This window comes from Cherax quadricarinatus, unplaced genomic scaffold (genome assembly GCF_038502225.1).
Source record: "Cherax quadricarinatus isolate ZL_2023a unplaced genomic scaffold, ASM3850222v1 Contig1207, whole genome shotgun sequence".
Classification (NCBI taxonomy): Eukaryota; Metazoa; Arthropoda; class Malacostraca; order Decapoda; family Parastacidae; genus Cherax; species Cherax quadricarinatus.
In genome coordinates, this window is record NW_027196233.1 from 80,380 (window position 1) to 99,755 (window position 19,376).

A 19,376-nucleotide genomic window follows, 5' to 3' on the forward strand; every position below is an offset into this window, starting at 1 on the left:
AGTGGTTGGTGCAATTATTTAATAAATGTATGGAAGAGGGTAAGGTACCTAGGGATTGGCAGAGAGCATGCATAGTTCCTTTGTACAAAGGCAAAGGGGATAAAAGAGAGTGCAAAAATTATAGGGGGATAAGTCTGTTGAGTGTACCTGGTAAAGTGTATGGTAGAGTTATAATTGAAAGAATTAAGAGTAAGACGGAGAATAGGATAGCAGATGAACAAGGAGGCTTTAGGAAAGGTAGGGGGTGTGTGGACCAGGTGTTTACAGTGAAACATATAAGTGAACAGTATTTAGATAAGGCTAAAGAGGTCTTTGTGGCATTTATGGATTTGGAAAAGGCGTATGACAGGGTGGATAGGGGGGCAATGTGGCAGATGTTGCAAGTGTATGGTGTAGGAGGTAGGTTACTGAAAGCAGTGAAGAGTTTTTACGAGGATAGTGAGGCTCAAGTTAGAGTATGTAGGAAAGAGGGAAATTTTTTCCCAGTAAAAGTAGGCCTTAGACAAGGATGTGTGATGTCACTGTGGTTGTTTAATATATTTATAGATGGGGTTGTAAGAGAAGTAAATGCGAGGGTCTTGGCAAGAGGCGTGGAGTTAAAAGATAAAGAATCACACACAAAGTGGGAGTTGTCACAGCTGCTCTTTGCTGATGACACTGTGCTCTTGGGAGATTCTGAAGAGAAGTTGCAGAGATTGGTGGATGAATTTGGTAGGGTGTGCAAAAGAAGAAAATTAAAGGTGAATACAGGAAAGAGTAAGGTTATGAGGATAACAAAAAGATTAGGTGATGAAAGATTGAATATCAGATTGGAGGGAGAGAGTATGGAGGAGGTGAACGTATTCAGATATTTGGGAGTGGACGTGTCAGCGGATGGGTCTATGAAAGATGAGGTGAATCATAGAATTGATGAGGGAAAAAGAGTGAGTGGTGCACTTAGGAGTCTGTGGAGACAAAGAACTTTGTCCTTGGAGGCAAAGAGGGGAATGTATGAGAGTATAGTTTTACCAACGCTCTTATATGGGTGTGAAGCGTGGGTGATGAATGTTGCAGCGAGGAGAAGGCTGGAGGCAGTGGAGATGTCATGTCTGAGGGCAATGTGTGGTGTGAATATAATGCAGAGAATTCGTAGTTTGGAAGTTAGGAGGAGGTGCGGGATTACCAAAACTGTTGTTCAGAGGGCTGAGGAAGGGTTGTTGAGGTGGTTCGGACATGTAGAGAGAATGGAGCGAAACAGAATGACTTCAAGAGTGTATCAGTCTGTAGTGGAAGGAAGGCGGGGTAGGGGTCAGCCTAGGAAGGGTTGGAGGGAGGGGGTAAAGGAGGTTTTGTGTGCGAGGGGCTTGGACTTCCAGCAGGCATGCGTGAGCGTGTTTGATAGGAGTGAATGGAGACAAATGGTTTTTAATACTTGACGTGCTGTTGGAGTGTGAGCAAAGTAACATTTATGAAGGGATTCAGGGAAACCGGCAGGCCGGACTTGAGTCCTGGAGATGGGAAGTACAGTGCCTGCACTCTGAAGGAGGGGTGTTAATGTTGCAGTTTAAAAACTGTAGTGTAAAGCACCCTTCTGGCAAGACAGTGATGGAGTGAATGATGGTGAAAGTTTTTCTTTTTCGGGCCACCCTGCCTTGGTGGGAATCGGCCGGTGTGATAATAAAAAAAATATATACTTGTAAACTGTTGTATCTGGGTGCCTCTGCAAAGACAGTGATTACGTGTGAGTGAGGTGAAAGTGTTGAATGATGATGAAAGTATTTTCTTTTTGGGTATTTTCTTTCTTTTTGGGTCACCCTGCCTCGGTGGGAGACAGCCGACTTGTTGAAAAAAAAAAAGGTGAAATAAGACCTTTTAAATTATAGGGTTGTCTCACTGACAAGTGCTGTTGTATAAATAATGGAAAGAGTCATTAGATATATTTTAAAAACAATAACTTGCTGCCTAAAAAAATAAATTATAAAAAAGGCAAAAAATTCTGAAATTATCCTCATGGCTGATAGGAGGTGAAGAGAAGACATGAAAGGGTAAGATAAGATAGATAAAGAGGATTTCATTGCTCCATTAACACGAGAACAAAAGAACACAATTGCAAACTGAGAAAAAAAGCAGCACCAAGCAATTACTATATTTTATATCTGTTGTTGGCTCTGAGAATTATCACCTTTGCAGCCTTTAAATTGGAAAAAGCTATTGGGAAACAGCCCTTCAAGAGAGGTGCCCCAATTCTGGTGAAGGGTTCTTGATTTAAAGAAATGGAGCTTCCTTCTCTTTCCTTGTATTGACTCTAATTGCTTCCCATTCCCCGAGGTGCTCTATGACCCCTGCTGGTTTAGCTCTCCCCTATGAAATAATAATATAGGAAACACACAGGACAGTAAAGGTAAGTTTATACTCAATGTAAGATTTACCTGCCATCTTATATGTTTGTAAAATAAGTCCAATTAGCCTGACGTGAGTCCTGGAGGTGGGAAGTACAGTTCTTGCACTCTGAAGGAGGGGTGAGGATATTTGCAATTTTGAACTGTAGTATTGGTGCCCCTCTGGCAGGACAGTGATAGAGTCACTCTTTCTGACGACTTTTTTTTGGATATCCCAGGTTCTCTACACATATGCTGCTATGTATGATAATCTATGTAACTATATTTGCATATACCTGAATAAACTTACTTAATTTCTCACCCTACCTAGGTGGGAGACAGCCAGTTTGTTGAAAACAAAACCTGCAATCCTGCCAGAGTGCAGAGCTTGATGCTTCATGCTCCTGATGAAACAATAGAACCTCCCTGGGTAACAGCAGTTTATCAGCTTACAGTGTATGACCCTTGTGTGTTTAACACTTTTTTTTTCTCAACGACCTGGCTGTATCCCACCGAGGCAGGGTGACCTAAAAATAAATGTTTCCCTTTTTAAATATAGTATAATGTATATAGGAAAAGGGGTTAATAGCCCCTTGCTCCCAGCATTTTAGTCGCCTCTTACGACACACGTGGCTTATGGAGGAAGAATTCTGTTCCACTTACCCTTGGAGATAATGCTTAGTTATGATTATAATTATTATAATATCAGCTTTCCATTAGTAACTAGAAAATTTATCTTTGTAGATCCCACTTTGGTGTTAGAACACTGGAATGGGATCCGAGAGGAAGTAGTAGGTGCTACATCTACTAGAAATTTAAATAATGATATGACAAGTATTAAGTTGGAATTAGATTATATAAATTTGAATGTTTCAGTGACTGTACAAATAAAAGAGTGGAATATATTTATTATGTATGCAACTCAGGTACACTCTTGCTTATGGTGCTTGTAAATATGTAACTGAAATTAAATTTCTTCATATTTAACTAGAGCGTACTTTTTTTTTTAGCATAGGCCATTTCCCACCAAGGCAGGATGACCCGAAAAAAAGGAAATGTAAGGTTTTCTTCTGTTTTTACATTTAGTAACTTATACAGGAGAAGGGGTTACCAGTCCCTTGCTCCCAATCTTTCCTTGTCATTATAATATTTGATTTTGTCTTATTTAGGGTATGGACAGGAAGGTGGCAGCATTACAGTCAAATTCACCAACTCAGGATCCACTTCCCTATCTGTGGTGTATCTTGAGGTTCTTCCATGGTATCTGCGGCTCTTCCTCCATACCTCACATTCATACAGTCACACGAAATCTCGTAAGTACATAAAGACATAAAGGAGGAACACTGCAATAGGCCTGTTGGCCCATACTAGGCAGGTCCTTCACAAATCCAACCCACTAACAATAAATGCCACCCAAGTCTCACTCAAATCCAACCCCTCTCACTCATGTATTTACCCAACCTAAATTTGAAACTTTCCAAGGTTTTAGCTTCGATAACCCTACTAGGCGGACCATTCCACTCATCAGCTACCCTATTACCAAACCAGCACTTTCCCTTTATCCTTTCGAAATCTAAACTTGTCTAATTTGAATCCATTATTGCGGGTTCTCTCTTGGAGGAATATCCTCAAAACCTTATTTATATCCCCTTTGTTAATACCCATCTTCCACTTATACACTTCGATCATGTCTCCCCTCATTCTTCGTGTTACAAGTGAATGTCTTCAATCTTTCTTCATACGGAAGATTTCTAATGCTATGTATTAATTTAGTCATTCTACGCTGAATGCTTTCTAACAAATTTATATTCATTCTGTAATATGGAGACCAGAACTGAGCTGTGTAATCTAGGTGAGGCCTTACTAATGATGTATAAAGCTGTAATATAACCACTGGACTTCTGTTGCTTACACTTCTTGATATAAATCCCCATAATCTGTTTGCCTTATTATGTATGCTTAGACATTGCTGTCTTGGTTTAACCCTTAAACTGTCCAAACGTAGATCTACGTTGACGTACGTAATGCTCCAACCTTTATTTTCTCCATTTGAAAGTATGTGAAATTGGACATAGATCCACGTCTGGAGCACTACGCACATCAACATAGCTCTACGTTTGGACGGTTTAAGGGTTAAGGTTGCAGCTTACGATAACCCTGAAGTCCTTTCCACAATTTGTATGGCTAAGTTCTACGTTATTTAACCTATAAGTATACTAGGGTTATGGACACTCCAGAGCTTCAGAGCCTTGCATTTATCTACACCAAACTCCATCTGCCACTTTTCTGACCAGGAATTGAGTTTGTCTAAATCCTCCTGAAGTTCCGTGACATCTTTGTTTGAATCAATTATCATACCTATCTTCATATCATCGGCGAATTTGCTCACATCACTAGTAATTCCCTCATCAAGGTCATTAATATATATTATAAACAACAATGGGCCTAAGACTGATCCCTGTGTAACGCCACTTGTTACAGATCCCCACTCGGGTTTAACCCCATTTAAGCACATTCTCTGCTTCCTGTTGGTGAGCCATGACTCAATCCATGACAGCACTTTTTCCCCCAATGCCATGAGCTGCCACTTTCTCTAATAGTCTCTGGTGCGGTACTCTATCAGAAGCCTTACTAAAATCTAAATTAACAATATCGAATTCTTTATCATGATCAACAGCCTAAGTCTTATTAATATGTGTATTGAAATGTGTGCTAATAATTTTGTGTGCTGAAATTGCTAGACTCGTATACAGTGGTACCCCTAGTTTTGAACTTAGTATTTTATTCCAGAATGATGTTCGAGTGCCAATACCAAACGAATATGTTCCCATAAGGAATAATGTAAATGGACTAATCTAATAGATTAGTCCATTTCAGACCCCCAAATATCCACTTACAAACGCACTTACACAAATACACTTACATAATCGTTCGATTGGGAGCAATTCGAAACTCGGGGTACCACTGTATTGTATTTGTAAATGTAGTCATTGTGCACCTTTTACCATGATTTAATTAGTTTTTAGTGTACAAAGTAGATCCAGTATTGTACATAATTATATGCAGTATTCTCAGAGTGAGATAAGTCATTCCTATAATGTACATGTACGTATTAGTATAATGTATACAGTTTCTTCTCTGTCCACCACAATAGTCATTACTGGCCACTTACGCTTCCCCTTTCCTCCATTAATACACAAATAACCCACACAGTGAAGAAAGAAGCTGTTTCAGTCTGACTTGGATATTTAACTAGCATATGACTAGTTAATGGCCCAAGTCAGACCAAAACATCATAAGTTTCTTTCTTCTGCGTGCTGGTTATTTGTGTATTGTTCCAGTCATGGTATTGTGTTTTTTTGTTCTTTGGTTCTTTTGTTCTTTTGTTCTTTTATGTATAGTATATGCCATCAAATGTAAGACATGCTTTGAATTTGCTATCAGCAGTGTATATTTCAAAACTGGTGACTGCTCGAGACCGTGAGCAAGGATGGCTGTATGAGGCAGTGGTGGAGATTCCTGCAAGCTCAACCATAGAACTTAGCTTGGACTTCACAAGGGCTCTGCTTAAGTGGCTAGAATACCCACCAGATGCAAACCATGGGTTCTACATTCCTGCAGCAACCATCTCAGCAGTTCTTCCCACTCCAAGGAATGTTTCAGTAAACAGTCTGACATGTTCTACTCTTAAGGACAAGTAAGCTAAGCTTAAGATTCCATTATTTACTATATAAATGCATGTATTAACATAAACACATTCATCGTTTGATTCATATTAACCTCTGGATTTACTTGGGGAAAGGAATGTACGTAATTGGAAAATATAGCTTATTAAAGTGTGATAGAGAAAATCTTTGATTTTCAGATACATATACAAAAAGTTAAAAGTGAATAATCTGGTGATTAAAAACATTGAAGTGGGGCCAATGGCTGCAGGAACATTTGTTTACAAACAAATGGACCAAAAATGTTTCTTCTTAAATGGGTCTAACACACAGTTGTATACACTTGTAAGTGTGTTTTTTTTAGGTGCTCTTGTTGCCTGTGAGGTGTAGAATATACATTAAATGGTGAAGTAAACAGTGAGACCTAGGCAAACAGGAGAATATAAGTGTGTTATAAACAAAAAGAATAAAGGAAGTGCATAGAAAAGTGAAAGAGTTCTAAGGAGGAACTCAGTTCATCTGGCTCAACAATCACACACACGTACAGTATATATACGGCCTCTCCTCATTTAGTGACTTACTCGTTTACCGATGACTCTGACTTACAGTGGGCTCTTTGCCAATATGCATACCTAAATGACTTGACTTGGTTTGCATACCTAAATAATGTATATTAGAGCTGATTTTGTCTATTCCGTTTATTACAATATGCAGTGCACTGCTGTATGAACTTAGGAACGGCACTTCGTCGTTAAGTGAGGAGAGGTTGTATGTATGTATGTATGTATGTATATATATATATATATTTTTTTTTTTTCAACAAACCAGCCGTATCCCACTAAGGCAGGGTGGCCCAAAAAGAAAAATGTAAGTTTCTCTTTTTAAATTTAGTAATTTATACGGGAGAAGGGGTTACTAGCCCCTTGCTCTCGGCATTTTAGTCGCCTCTTACAACACGCATGGCTTACGGAGGAAGAATTCTGTTCCACTTCCCCATGGAGATAAGAGGAAATAAACAAGAACTAGAAAGAAAATAGAAGAAAACCCAGAGGGGTGTGTATATATATGCTTGTACATGTATGTGTAGTGTGACCTAAGTGTAAGTAGAAGTAGCAAGACATACCTGAAATCTTGCATGTTTATGAGACAGAAAAAAGGACACCAGCAATCCTACCATCATGTAAAACAATTACAAGCTTTTGTTTTACACTCACTTGGCAGGACGGTAGTACCTCCCTGGGCAGTTGCTGTCTACCATCCTACTACCTAGGATGTATATATCTTTTTCTTTTTTCTTTTAACACACCAGCCATATCCCACCGAGGCGGGGTGGCCCAAAAAGAAAAACGAAAGTTTCTCCTTTTACATTTAGTAATATATACAGGAGAAGAGGTTACTAGCTCTTTTCTCCCGGCATTTTAGTCGCCTCTTACAACACACATGGCTTACAGAGGAAGAATTCTGTTCCACTTCCCCATGGACGTAAGAGGAAATAAACAAGAACAAGAACTAGAAAGAAAACAGAAGAAAACCCAGATGGGTGTGTGTATATATATGTTTGTACATGTATGTGTAGTGTGACCCAAGTATGAGTAGAAGTAGCAAGACGTACCTGAAATCTTACATGTTTATGAGACAGAAAAAAGGACACCAGCAATCCTACAATCATGTAAAACAATTACAGGCTTCCGTTTTACACTCACTTGGTAGGACGGTAGTACCTCCCTGGGCGGTTGCTGTCTACCAACCTACTACCTAGGATGTATATATATATGTATATATGTATATATATATGGGGAAGTGGAAAAGAATCTTTCCTCCATAAGCCATGCGTGTCGTATGAGGCGACTAAAATGCCGGGAGCAATGGGCTAGTAACCCCTTCTCCTGTAGACATTTACTAAAAAAGAGAAGAAGAAAAACTTTATAAAACTGGGATGCTTGAATGTGCGTGGATGTAGTGCGGATGACAAGAAACAGACGATTGCTGATGTTATGAATGAAAAGAAGTTGGATGTCCTGGCCCTAAGCGAAACAAAGCTGAAGGGGGTAGGGGAGTTTCAGTGGGGGGAAATAAACGGGATTAAATCTGGAGTATCTGAGAGAGTTAGAGCAAAGGAAGGGGTAGCAGTAATGTTGAAGGATCAGTTATGGAAGGAGAAAAGAGAATAAGAATGTGTAAATTCAAAAATTATGTGGATTAAAGTAAAGGTTGGATGCGAAAAGTGGGTCATAATAAGCGTGTATGCACCTGGAGAAGAGAGGAATGCAGAGGAGAGAGAGAGATTTTGGGAGATGTTAAGTGAATGTATAGGAGCCTTTGAACCAAGTGAGAGAGTAATTGTGGTAGGGGACCTGAATGCTAAAGTAGGAGAAACTTTTAGAGAGGGTGTGGTATGTAAGTTTGGGGTGCCAGGTGTAAATGATAATGGGAGTCCTTTGATTGAACTTTGTATAGAAAGGGGTTTGGTTATAGGTAATACATATTTTAAGAAAAAGAGGATAAATAAGTATACAAGATATGATGTAGGGCGAAATGACAGTAGTTTGTTGGATTATGTATTGGTAGATAAAAGACTGTTGAGTAGACTTCAGGATGTACATGTTTATAGAGGGGCCACAGATATATCAGATCACTTTCTAGTTGTAGCTACACTGAGAGTAAAAGGTAGATGGGATACAAGGAGAATAGAAGCATCACGGAAGAGAGAGGTGAAGGTTTATAAACTAAAAGAGGAGGCAGTTAGGGTAAGATATAAACAGCTATTGGAGGATAGATGGTCTAATGAGAGCATAGGAAATGGGGTCGAAGAGGTATGGGGTAGGTTTAAAAATGTAGTGTTAGAGTGTTCAGCAGAAGTTTGTGGTTACAGGAAAGTGGGTGCAGGAGGGAAGAGGAGCGATTGGTGGAATGATGATGTAAAGAGAGTAGTAAGGGAGAAAAAGTTAGCATATGAGAAGTTTTTACAAAGTAGAAGTGATGCAAGGAGGGAAGAGTATATGGAGAAAAAGAGAGAGGTTAAGAGAGTGGTGAAGCAATGTAAAAAGAGAGCAAATGAGAGAGTGGGTGAGATGTTATCAACAAATTTTGTTGAAAATAAGAAAAAGTTTTGGAGTGAGATTAACAAGTTAAGGAAGCCTAGAGAACAAATGGGTTTGTCAGTTAAAAATAGGAGAGGAGAGTTATTAAATGGAGAGTTAGAGGTATTGGGAAGATGGAGGGAATATTTTGAGGAATTGTTAAATGTTGATGAAGATAGGGAAGCTGTGATTTTGTGTATAGGGCAAAGAGGAATAACATCTTGTAGGAGTGAGGAAGAGCCAGTTGTGAGTGTGGGGGAAGTTCATGAGGTAGTAGGTAAAATGAAAGGGGGTAAGGCAGCTGGGATTGATGGGATAAAGATAGAAATGTTAAAAGCAGGTGGGGATATAGTTTTGGAGTGGTTGGTGCAATTATTTAATAAATGTATGGAAGAGGGTAAGGTACCTAGGGATTGGCAGAGAGCATGCATAGTTTCTTTGTATAAAGGTGAAGGGGACAAAAGAGAGTGCAAAAATTATAGGGGGATAAGTCTGTTGAGTATACCTGGTAAAGTGTATGGTAGAGTTATTATTGAAAGAATTAAGAGTAAGATGGAGAATAGGATAGCAGATGAACAAGGAGGCTTTAGGAAAGGTAGGGGGTGTGTGGACCAGGTGTTTACAGTGAAACATATAAGTGAACAGTATTTAGATAAGGCTAAAGAGGTCTTTGTGGCATTTATGGATTTGGAAAAGGCATATGACAGGGTGGATAGGGGGGCAATGTGGCAGATGTTGCAGGTGTATGGTGTAGAAGGTAGGTTACTGAAAGCAGTGAAGAGTTTTTACGAGGATAGTGAGGCTCAAGTTAGAGTATGTAGGAAAGAGGGAAATTTTTTCCCAGTAAAAGTAGGCCTTAGACAAGGATGTGTGATGTCACCGTGGTTGTTTAATATATTTATAGATGGGGTTGTAAGAGAAGTAAATGCGAGGGTCTTGGCAAGAGGCGTGGAGTTAAAAGATAAAGAATCACACACAAAGTGGGAGTTGTCACAGCTGCTCTTTGCTGATGACACTGTGCTCTTGGGAGATTCTGAAGAGAAGTTGCAGAGATTGGTGGATGAATTTGGTAGGGTGTGCAAAAGAAGAAAATTAAAGGTGAATACAGGAAAGAGTAAGGTTATGAGGATAACAAAAAGATTAGGTGATGAAAGATTGAATATCAGATTGGAGGGAGAGAGTATGGAGGAGGTGAACGTATTCAGATATTTGGGAGTGGACGTGTCAGCGGATGGGTCTATGAAAGATGAGGTGAATCATAGAATTGATGAGGGAAAAAGAGTGAGTGGTGCACTTAGGAGTCTGTGGAGACAAAGAACTTTGTCCTTGGAGGCAAAGAGGGGAATGTATGAGAGTATAGTTTTACCAACGCTCTTATATGGGTGTGAAGCGTGGGTGATGAATGTTGCAGCGAGGAGAAGGCTGGAGGCAGTGGAGATGTCATGTCTGAGGGCAATGTGTGGTGTGAATATAATGCAGAGAATTCGTAGTTTGGAAGTTAGGAGGAGGTGCGGGATTACCAAAACTGTTGTCCAGAGGGCTGAGGAAGGGTTGTTGAGGTGGTTCGGACATGTAGAGAGAATGGAGCGAAACAGAATGACTTCAAGAGTGTATCAGTCTGTAGTGGAAGGAAGGCGGGGTAGGGGTCGGCCTAGGAAGGGTTGGAGGGAGGGGGTAAAGGAGGTTTTGTGTGCGAGGGGCTTGGACTTCCAGCAGGCATGCGTGAGCGTGTTTGATAGGAGTGAATGGAGACAAATGGTTTTTAATACTTGACGTGCTGTTGGAGTGTGAGCAAAGTAACATTTATGAAGGGATTCAGGGAAACCGGCAGGCCGGACTTGAGTCCTGGAGATGGGAAGTACAGTGCCTGCACTCTGAAGGAGGGGTGTTAATGTTGCAGTTTAAAAACTGTAGTGTAAAGCACCCTTCTGGCAAGACAGTGATGGAGTGAATGATGGTGAAAGTTTTTCTTTTTCGGGCCACCCTGCCTTGGTGGGAGTCGGCCGGTGTGATAATAAAAATAATAAAGTGAGGCTCAAGTTAGAGTATGTAGGAAAGAGGGAAATTATTTCCCAATAAAAGTAGGCCTTAGACAAGGATGTGTGATGTCACCGTGGTTGTTTAATATATTTATAGATGGGGTTGTAAGAGAAGTAAATGCGAGGGTCTTGGCAAGAGGCGTGGAGTTAAAAGATAAAGAATCACACATAAACTGGGAATTGTCACAGTTGCTCTTTGCTGATGACACTGTGCTCTTGGGAGATTCTGAAGAGAAGTTGCAGAGATTGGTGGATGAATTTGGTAGGGTGTGCAAAAGAAGAAAATTAAAAGTGAATACAGGAAAGAGTAAGGTTATGAGGATAACAAAAAGATTAGGTGATGAAAGATTGGATATCAGATTGGAGGGAGAGAGTATGGAGGAGGTGAATGTATTCAGATATTTGGGAGTGGACGTATCAGCGGATGGGTCTATGAAAGATGAGGTGAATCATAGAATTGATGAGGGGAAAAGGGTGAGCGGTGCACTTAGGAGTCTGTGGAGACAAAGAACTTTGTCCTTGGAGGTAAAGAGGGGAATGTATGAGAGTATAGTTTTACCAACGCTCTTATATGGGTGTGAAGCATGGGTGATGAATGTTGCAGCGAAGAGAAGGCTGGAGGCAGTGGAGATGTCATGTCTGAGGGCAATGTGTGGTGTGAATATAATGCAGAGAATTCGTAGTTTGGAAGTTAGGAGGAGGTGCAGGATTACCAAAACTGTTGTCCAGAGGGCTGAGGAAGGGTTGTTGAGGTGGTTCGGACATGTAGAGAGAATGGAGCGAAGCAGAGTGACTTCAAGAGTGTATCAGTCTGTAGTGGAAGGAAGGCGGGGTAGGGGTCGGCCTAGGAAAGGTTGGAGGGAGGGGGTAAAGGAGGTTTTGTGTGCGAGGGGCTTGGACTTCCAGCAGGCATGCGTGAGCGTGTTTGGTAGGAGAGAATGGAGACAAATGGTTTTTAATACTTGACGTGCTGTTGGAGTGTGAGCAAAGTAACATTTATGAAGGGGTTCAGGGAAACCGGCAGGCCGGACGTGAGTCCTTGAGATGGGAAGTACAGTGCCTGCACTCTGAAGGAGGGGTGTTAATGTTGCAGTTTAAAAACTGTAGTATAAAGCACCCTTCTGGCAAGACAGTGATGGAGTGAATGATGGTGAAAGTTTTTCTTTTTCAGGCCACCCTGCCTTGGTGGGAATCGGCCAGTGTGATAATAAAAAAAAAAATAAATAAAAAAAATGTATAAAGATACACAACATATCTCTCCAAACTGCCAATATCCCAAAACCCCTCCTTTAAAGTGCAGGCATTGTACTTCCCATTTCCAGGACTCAAGTCCAGCTATATAAAATAACCGGTTTCCCTGAATCCCTTCATTAAACATTACCCTGCTCACACTCCAACAGCTCATCAGGTCCCAAATTACCATTCGTCTCCATTCACTCCTATCTAACATGCTCACGCACGCATGCTGGAAGTCCAAGCCCCTTGCCCACACAACCCCCTTTACCCCCTCCCTCCAACCTTTTCGAGGACGACCCCTACCCCGCCTTCCTTTACTTACAGATTTATATGCTCTCCGTGTCATTCTACTTTGATCCATTCTCTTTAAATGACCAAACCACCTCAACAACCCCTCTTCAGCCCTCTGACTAATACTTTTATTGACTCCACACCTCCTCCTAATTTCCACACTCCAAATTTTCTGCATGATATTTACTGCTAACTTTTCGGAAAGCTAGGAGAGCAGCAAATTATTAATCTGGGTATAGTGTGTTTTAAAACAAGAAGCACACCATGAAATTATCCATGAACTCAAGTTTTGAGGCATAGTAATCTGGTTTTGTAATATATAAAGTGGATATAGTATGTGATATTTTACTAACATACTTTATTTTTTATTTATTTTTCTTGCCTAGTATTTTATGCTACTATTCTGTGTAATTCTTGTGCCATGAAGTCAAAACATTTATGTGAAATGTGTTCATTTTAGACTGGTGGTGCAAGATGGACCCAGTTTTGTTCGGCTACATACTGAGACACTCCTTGTCAGCCTACCCACTCCAGACTTCTCCATGCCCTATAATGTCATATGCCTTGCTTGTACTGTTGTGGCACTAGCATTTGGCCCCATTCATAACATAACAACCAAAAAGTAAGTATAATCAGAAAATTCTTTGAAATAAATAAGTCATCATGTCATAGTCATGTGTCATTGGGCAACAGATTGTGCAGGACTGTCACAGCTGTTCATAATCCCATAGACCTATAGCAACGGGTGGGAGCGTTGAGCATGTTTCCTTACACCTGATTCCCCTATGCACCTAGCAGTAAGTAGGTATCTGGGTGTTAGTTACATCCCAGGGAGTGGTAACATACCTTAGATAGGGCTGGGCTTTGAAATGACTTGAGGTTGAATAACAATTCTTAGCCTGTAAAATTAATCTGATTTAAAAAAAAAATTTTTTGCTTAAAAGTAAAATTACCAGCTTTATGAAAAGCCATGACCTTCTACAACCCATGTCAATAAACTTTTCTGGCAGGAAGATACTGCTTATTGCAGCTTGTAGACCTCTTGAGGAAGGTGCCTTGATGCCAGTAAGGGATTTTAATACCAATAATTGATCCTGTCCTTCCCTTCCTTGAACCGAATCTGATTACCTCCAATTCAAGCACAAGCACATCTTGACCCTTATGGGTTTTGTGCCTTCCCCTTCCCTCCATGAATGTAATAATATATCTATTAGACTACCACAGGTATGATAAAATTACAAAAAATAAAACGTGGAAGAAAATAAAATTGCAGACGTAATGTACAGAACATATGCAAAATCATATTACAAGTGTGACCAAGGAGTCGGCCATCACTAATCCGGCATCATTGGGACCTGTAGTGTGCTGGATTAGTGAGTTTGATGAATTACAGAGTGGTTAGGTTAGAATACACTCTCATGATTTGTTTACAGTGTTGTTATTACAATTTCGTGAGTCATAAAATTTTCACTCTACACCAGAAATTTACCACGAGCACAATAGGATCCCAACACAACACATAGCAACAAGGATAGTAGAAGTATGTCTTGAATTTTAGAGAAGTAAAGAAGTGGAATGAGTTGAGCAGTGATTCAGTGGAAGCAGGCTATACAGGAGTTCAAATTAGAATTATTATAATCATGAGAGAGCACTAAACCCGTAGGATTATACAGCACATTTGGGGGGGATGGAAGGTATTCAGACTCAGTTCAGGGAACCGGAGCTTAGATCCAATTCCCTAGATCAAGAGCCCCTCACCAACATCAAGGAACCTCCCTTGAGGGGACAGGTTCAAAAAGACACGACAGGGCACAGTCAGGTCATCTGGTTGAGAGTTAAGAGGCAGGACCAGGAACTGAAACTCACCTTCCTCCAGAAACTCAGACAGGTAATTGTAGTAGGGTTCCAGGCCCTCCCACAAGGCATAACAGTCCATAATGTAGCTTTAGGTATTGTTTATGGCTGCAAGGAGTGAGCATTGTCTTATGCTCACAGTAAAGGTAAAAGGTGAAAGTGTATAGTATTTACATAGCAGTAGACACTCCTTAGATGTGTGTTAATATTACATTGATTATGTGAAATTTTGTATATAGATTAAATTAAGACACATGTATATAGAATTTACACAGCAGTAGAAACTCTTGAGGTGTGTTGATATTATATTGATTATGTAAAATTTATCCAGTTTCTTTTAGCTAGAAAAATAGGAGAATTTGGGTTTTCATTATGACTGCATAATTTTTTTCTGATTTTAGGTTGGTGCTCAAGAAAATAGAAAATAAAGAATCATCATTCAGTCGTATAGTACACAGAGTCAAAAATATATTTAAAAGAGGCCATAAGGTAGAAAATGACTGTGTAGAAAAAGATGCAACAAAAGAACAAGTTATTGTTGAGGAAAATCCTCTTTATGAAGACAGAGAAGATTTGGAAGACATTACTGAAGAGGATGAGGATGAAGTTAAAACCAGCAACAAGACAGAGAACAGTCAGGAAACTAAGAAGGACAGATGAACAAGTTTCAAATATAATAGAAAATAGATAAACACCAGATTAAGTAACATGATTCTGCTTGATCTCTCCCGCTCATAGCTGGGGATTCTTCACAAGTCGTTAAAAAATTTAAGTAACAGGGAAGTTTAGTTGTTTCCATTGTGCTTAGAACCTCCTTGTAGTTCTAATAATTAAATGAAAATTAAGTAGTAAGCTGACCAGTGGTAAATTAAAGATTTATAGAGAAAGCTTTTTAAAAAATCTAGTTACTCTATATATAAAGTTCCCACTGAGCAAAATGTTTTATCTAAGATCTTTATTATTTTTGCATAAGCAATGTTGACTAAAATAGTCAATTGGAATTAGTAAATGTTTGAAATAAAAGGTAAAAGGAATAATTCAGAAGCTTTAATTTACTTTTCAAGACTTAATTAGCTATTGTATGAGGCTTAGCTTCACCAAGAGTGGTATAATTATTACAGTATGTCTTGTATTATCATGTAGAAAGTTCACCTTATTGTTATAAGTATCAAGACTTATTTCAGAGCCAAAAGACTGAATTTACCTGTGAAATTGTTTTATAAATGTGATTTTCTTATCTTTGCACATTCTAACTCAGGTTTCTCCAAAGAACTCGAATCCTGTGACAGCCGTTTTGTTAGACGGCTGAATTGGAGAGTGTATAGTGTTTTACAGTGTGCATGGTGTATGACGTATCTACATCTATGACAATTATTATTCCTGATATAGTTGATTCTGGAGGTCAATGACTCTTAGATGAGGTCTCCTGGTTGATTTAATGATTAATAAGGCTGTTGGTACTAGTTGCATACAGTCTAACATAGGCACACCAGACCTGCTCATCAAGCATTAACTAGAGGAACTTATTAAGCTTCCTCTTAAAGATAGCTAGGGAGGTCTGCTGGTTTACAGTACTCGCAAAAAAAATGCATTCCGATCACTGGTAAGCACTGAATGGCATATGGGTCACTCCATGCATGATCAATCAAATTAAATTGCTGATGGAAATATCATTAGGTTTGCAAGGTTGGACCCTTCAGTGCACCCCCTTCAAGGAGGGTCCAACCCTTCAATGCACCCTCTTCAAGAGGGGTGCAGCACTAATGCACCCCTTTCAGTGCTGGTGAATGGCTCTTGATCCAAGTAACTGGAGCTATTCTCTCATTCTTCACCTCAAATACCTCCCATTACCAGTGCAGTGTATGACTACAAGTTTAGTGCTTTCCAATGATTATTATAACAGTCAAATCTCATTAACCTGATTTCTTTAAAGTCAAGGGCAGTGCATAACTAAATTTCTGGATTAAACATTTAGTAAAACTATTGAACCACACCTAAAGAATTACAGTATTTTCAGTATGTATGAAGAGTTCTTGTTCGTTTGATGATAAAGAATTATTAATTTAATGCTGTTTTGTTAAGGATAACTCTTTTTTAACATGTTGGCCATTTCCCACTAAGGCAGGGTGACCTGAAAAAGAAGAAACACTCTCATCATCACTCACTCCATCACTGTCTTGCCAGAGGCGTGCTGATACCAAGGCGAAATTATGCTTAATTTTCCTCTTGGCTTTTCTCCTTATGCATTGACATTTTGTGTATATTATTTGTAACTGTTGAGCTTGTATTTGCTTGATAGTTTTCTCAATGACTAGCTATAAAAAAAATGTATATTTTTTGCCTAGTTTCTGTTTACAGTGATGTAACTCTGCTCACACCACCACTCTTCCTCCAACCCGGGCACAGTACAGAGTACAGTATGGGCTACACTAAAGTACATCCTGTATACTGTATACAGTAGGACCCCAGTATCCATGAATTTGGTTTCTATGGTTTCAGTTATCCACAGTTTACAATGGCCTGAAAAAAATGAATTTTGCTTAATAATGACCTCAAAGAACAAAAGTAGTGATGGTGGCAGTTCTTCAAACCTTAAAAGAAGCTGTGAAATGATTCCCAATTCTCGATCTAATTGTGCGTAATTTATCAGATAAACTTTATCATAGATATGCATGTAAGCAAAAAATTATTTATATAGGGTTTGCTACTATCCGCAGCTTCAAGTATCCACAGTAGGTCTTAGGATATATACCCCGTGGATACAGGGGTACTACTGTGTATATACTGTATGATCTTAGATGTCACAATACATAGTGACAGCTCATGGCTTGCTGCTTGATCACAGCCTCAGCTCACACATTAAGGAACTGGGGTGCAATCCTCAGACAAGCAGAAATGTTGAGTATGTTTCTTTGCACCTTCTGCCTGGGTGTTCAGTGATTAGTGTGGGTTGCATCCTGGGGGTGAGGATTAAGGGCTTCAGTGGAAATCAGACTGTCAATGTTATAATATCTTGAGTTTACTGGATTATCCTGGGTTAATGTTCTTGGGACAAAACCAGGGGAGTAGTACAATAGGCCTGTTGACTCATGCTTGGCAGATCCTACTCATAGTTACCTACATCCACTCATGTACCTGTTTAATTTTTTTTATAAAGCTACCCAAAGTACTTGCTCAATGATGCTACCTAGCATTTTTCTTGTGTACTCTTTCATTTTCACTCTTTGTTTCGTATTATTTGCCAACAGATGGAGTTATTGTAGAATTATTACTCTGGTATACATTTTAGCATAGAATTCATGGGAATGTGTAATTACTGTAATGTGCCAAGGTATGGTGCAGTGCTGCAGTGAAACCTAGGTTAAACTGGTGCAGTGCTGCAGTGAAACCTAGGTTAAACTGGTGCAGTGCTGCAGTGAAACCTAGGTTAAACTGGTGCAGTGCTGCAGTGAAACCTAGGTTAAACTGGTGCAGTGCTGCAGTGAAACCTAGGTTAAGCTATCATTGAACCCAATATTTCTTCTTTGAACTGTTTGGGTACAGGTCATTGTTTTTTATCTAAATATAATATAATATATAAGAATTCATGGAGCTTGTTAATTCATTATCAAATTGTACCATAAAGCATGGGGGACTTGTATTTATTATAATGTCTCCAGTATTAATATTCTAATGAAGGGGGGGGCACTACCCCCCGTAGGAGTCTACAGCACGTAGGGGGGGGATGTGGAAGGTATTCAGGCTTAATTCAGGGAATTGGAGCACAGATCCAATTCCCTAGATCAAGAGCCCCATGCCAGCATCAAGGAACCTTCCTTGGGGGAATAATGTCTCCAGTATGGTCATTGGCAAGCATCTGTTGTTGGCTAAAACAAAATTCACACTATAAATCAGTATTACTTAACAAGCTTGTACATGGTTTAAATACTATACAATAATGTAACAAAAATTTATAGTGTACTACTCACTAATCTCTGAATACAGGTCTCCCTCAACATTCGCGAGGGTTAGGGGATCATGAGCCTCGCGAATGTTGAAAAACCGTGAATGTTTGGTGCCCCAATATATTGTAGGGAAATATATTACAATACTGCTTCCTTAACTTGTTGAACCATGAATAATCATAAAATATATGAAAACGTCGTAAATTGTACTAAATATATACATGTTATGCTTTAATAACGTATGTTATTTAATAACATGTATGTTAATAACATGTATGTTATTAAATACCACAGACTCCACCACTGCCTCCACCACTGCGAGTCCCTACTACCCTCCCTCTGACCCCCGCAACTGGCAGCCAGCCCTCCCACCACTCAGTGTGGTGAGTGTTTTGTTTGTTCATTATTTGCTATTAAACTACAGAATAAATAATGTAAACCCATTCATGACTGCATATTGGAATGGCTATTAGGAAAGGTATTAGACGGTGACATCATGTGTTTACTCTTGAACACAGCAAAGAATTGAACATTTCTGCTATTGCTAATAATAACAATAGTAATAATAATAATAATAATAATAATAATAATAATAAATACAATATAATTGAAGAAGGAAATTGTACAAAAATACGAGGGAGGGGTTGACACATCGTCAGTGTGACTTTGTTTATGCTGGATGAACATTAGTCTCCCTGCTCTTCCAAACATTTCACAATAATTCAGCAGTTGAGGCAGTGGTATTTAATAATAATAGTACATGTTGTTATTAATAACATGTATTATTATTAACATGTATGTATTTAATAACATATATGTTATAAATAATAATAGTACATATTATTAATAGCATGTATTATTATTAACATGTATGTTATTAAATACCATTGCCTCAATCACTGCCTCTACC

At 39.3% G+C, this 19,376-nt stretch overlaps 1 protein-coding gene across 3 annotated transcripts in view; it reads left to right on the forward strand.

Moving 5' to 3' along the window:
* LOC128702994 (phosphatidylinositol glycan anchor biosynthesis class T) overlaps positions 1-18,015 on the forward strand; it is a 78,863-nt gene extending 60,848 nt beyond the window's left edge. For 2 of the 3 annotated variants that reach the window (XM_053797512.2, XM_070080899.1), the window contains 4 exons: positions 3,527-3,670; positions 5,802-6,054; positions 13,129-13,290; positions 14,924-18,015. In XM_053797512.2, the coding sequence (XP_053653487.1) occupies positions 3,527-3,670; positions 5,802-6,054; positions 13,129-13,290; positions 14,924-15,182 (818 nt within the window). In that variant the 3' untranslated portion in view covers positions 15,183-18,015. The remainder of the gene's footprint in view (positions 1-3,526; positions 3,671-5,801; positions 6,055-13,128; positions 13,291-14,923) is intronic. The other variant, XM_053797513.2, reaches the window with a different exon arrangement.
* Positions 18,016-19,376: the final 1,361 nt, after the last annotated feature.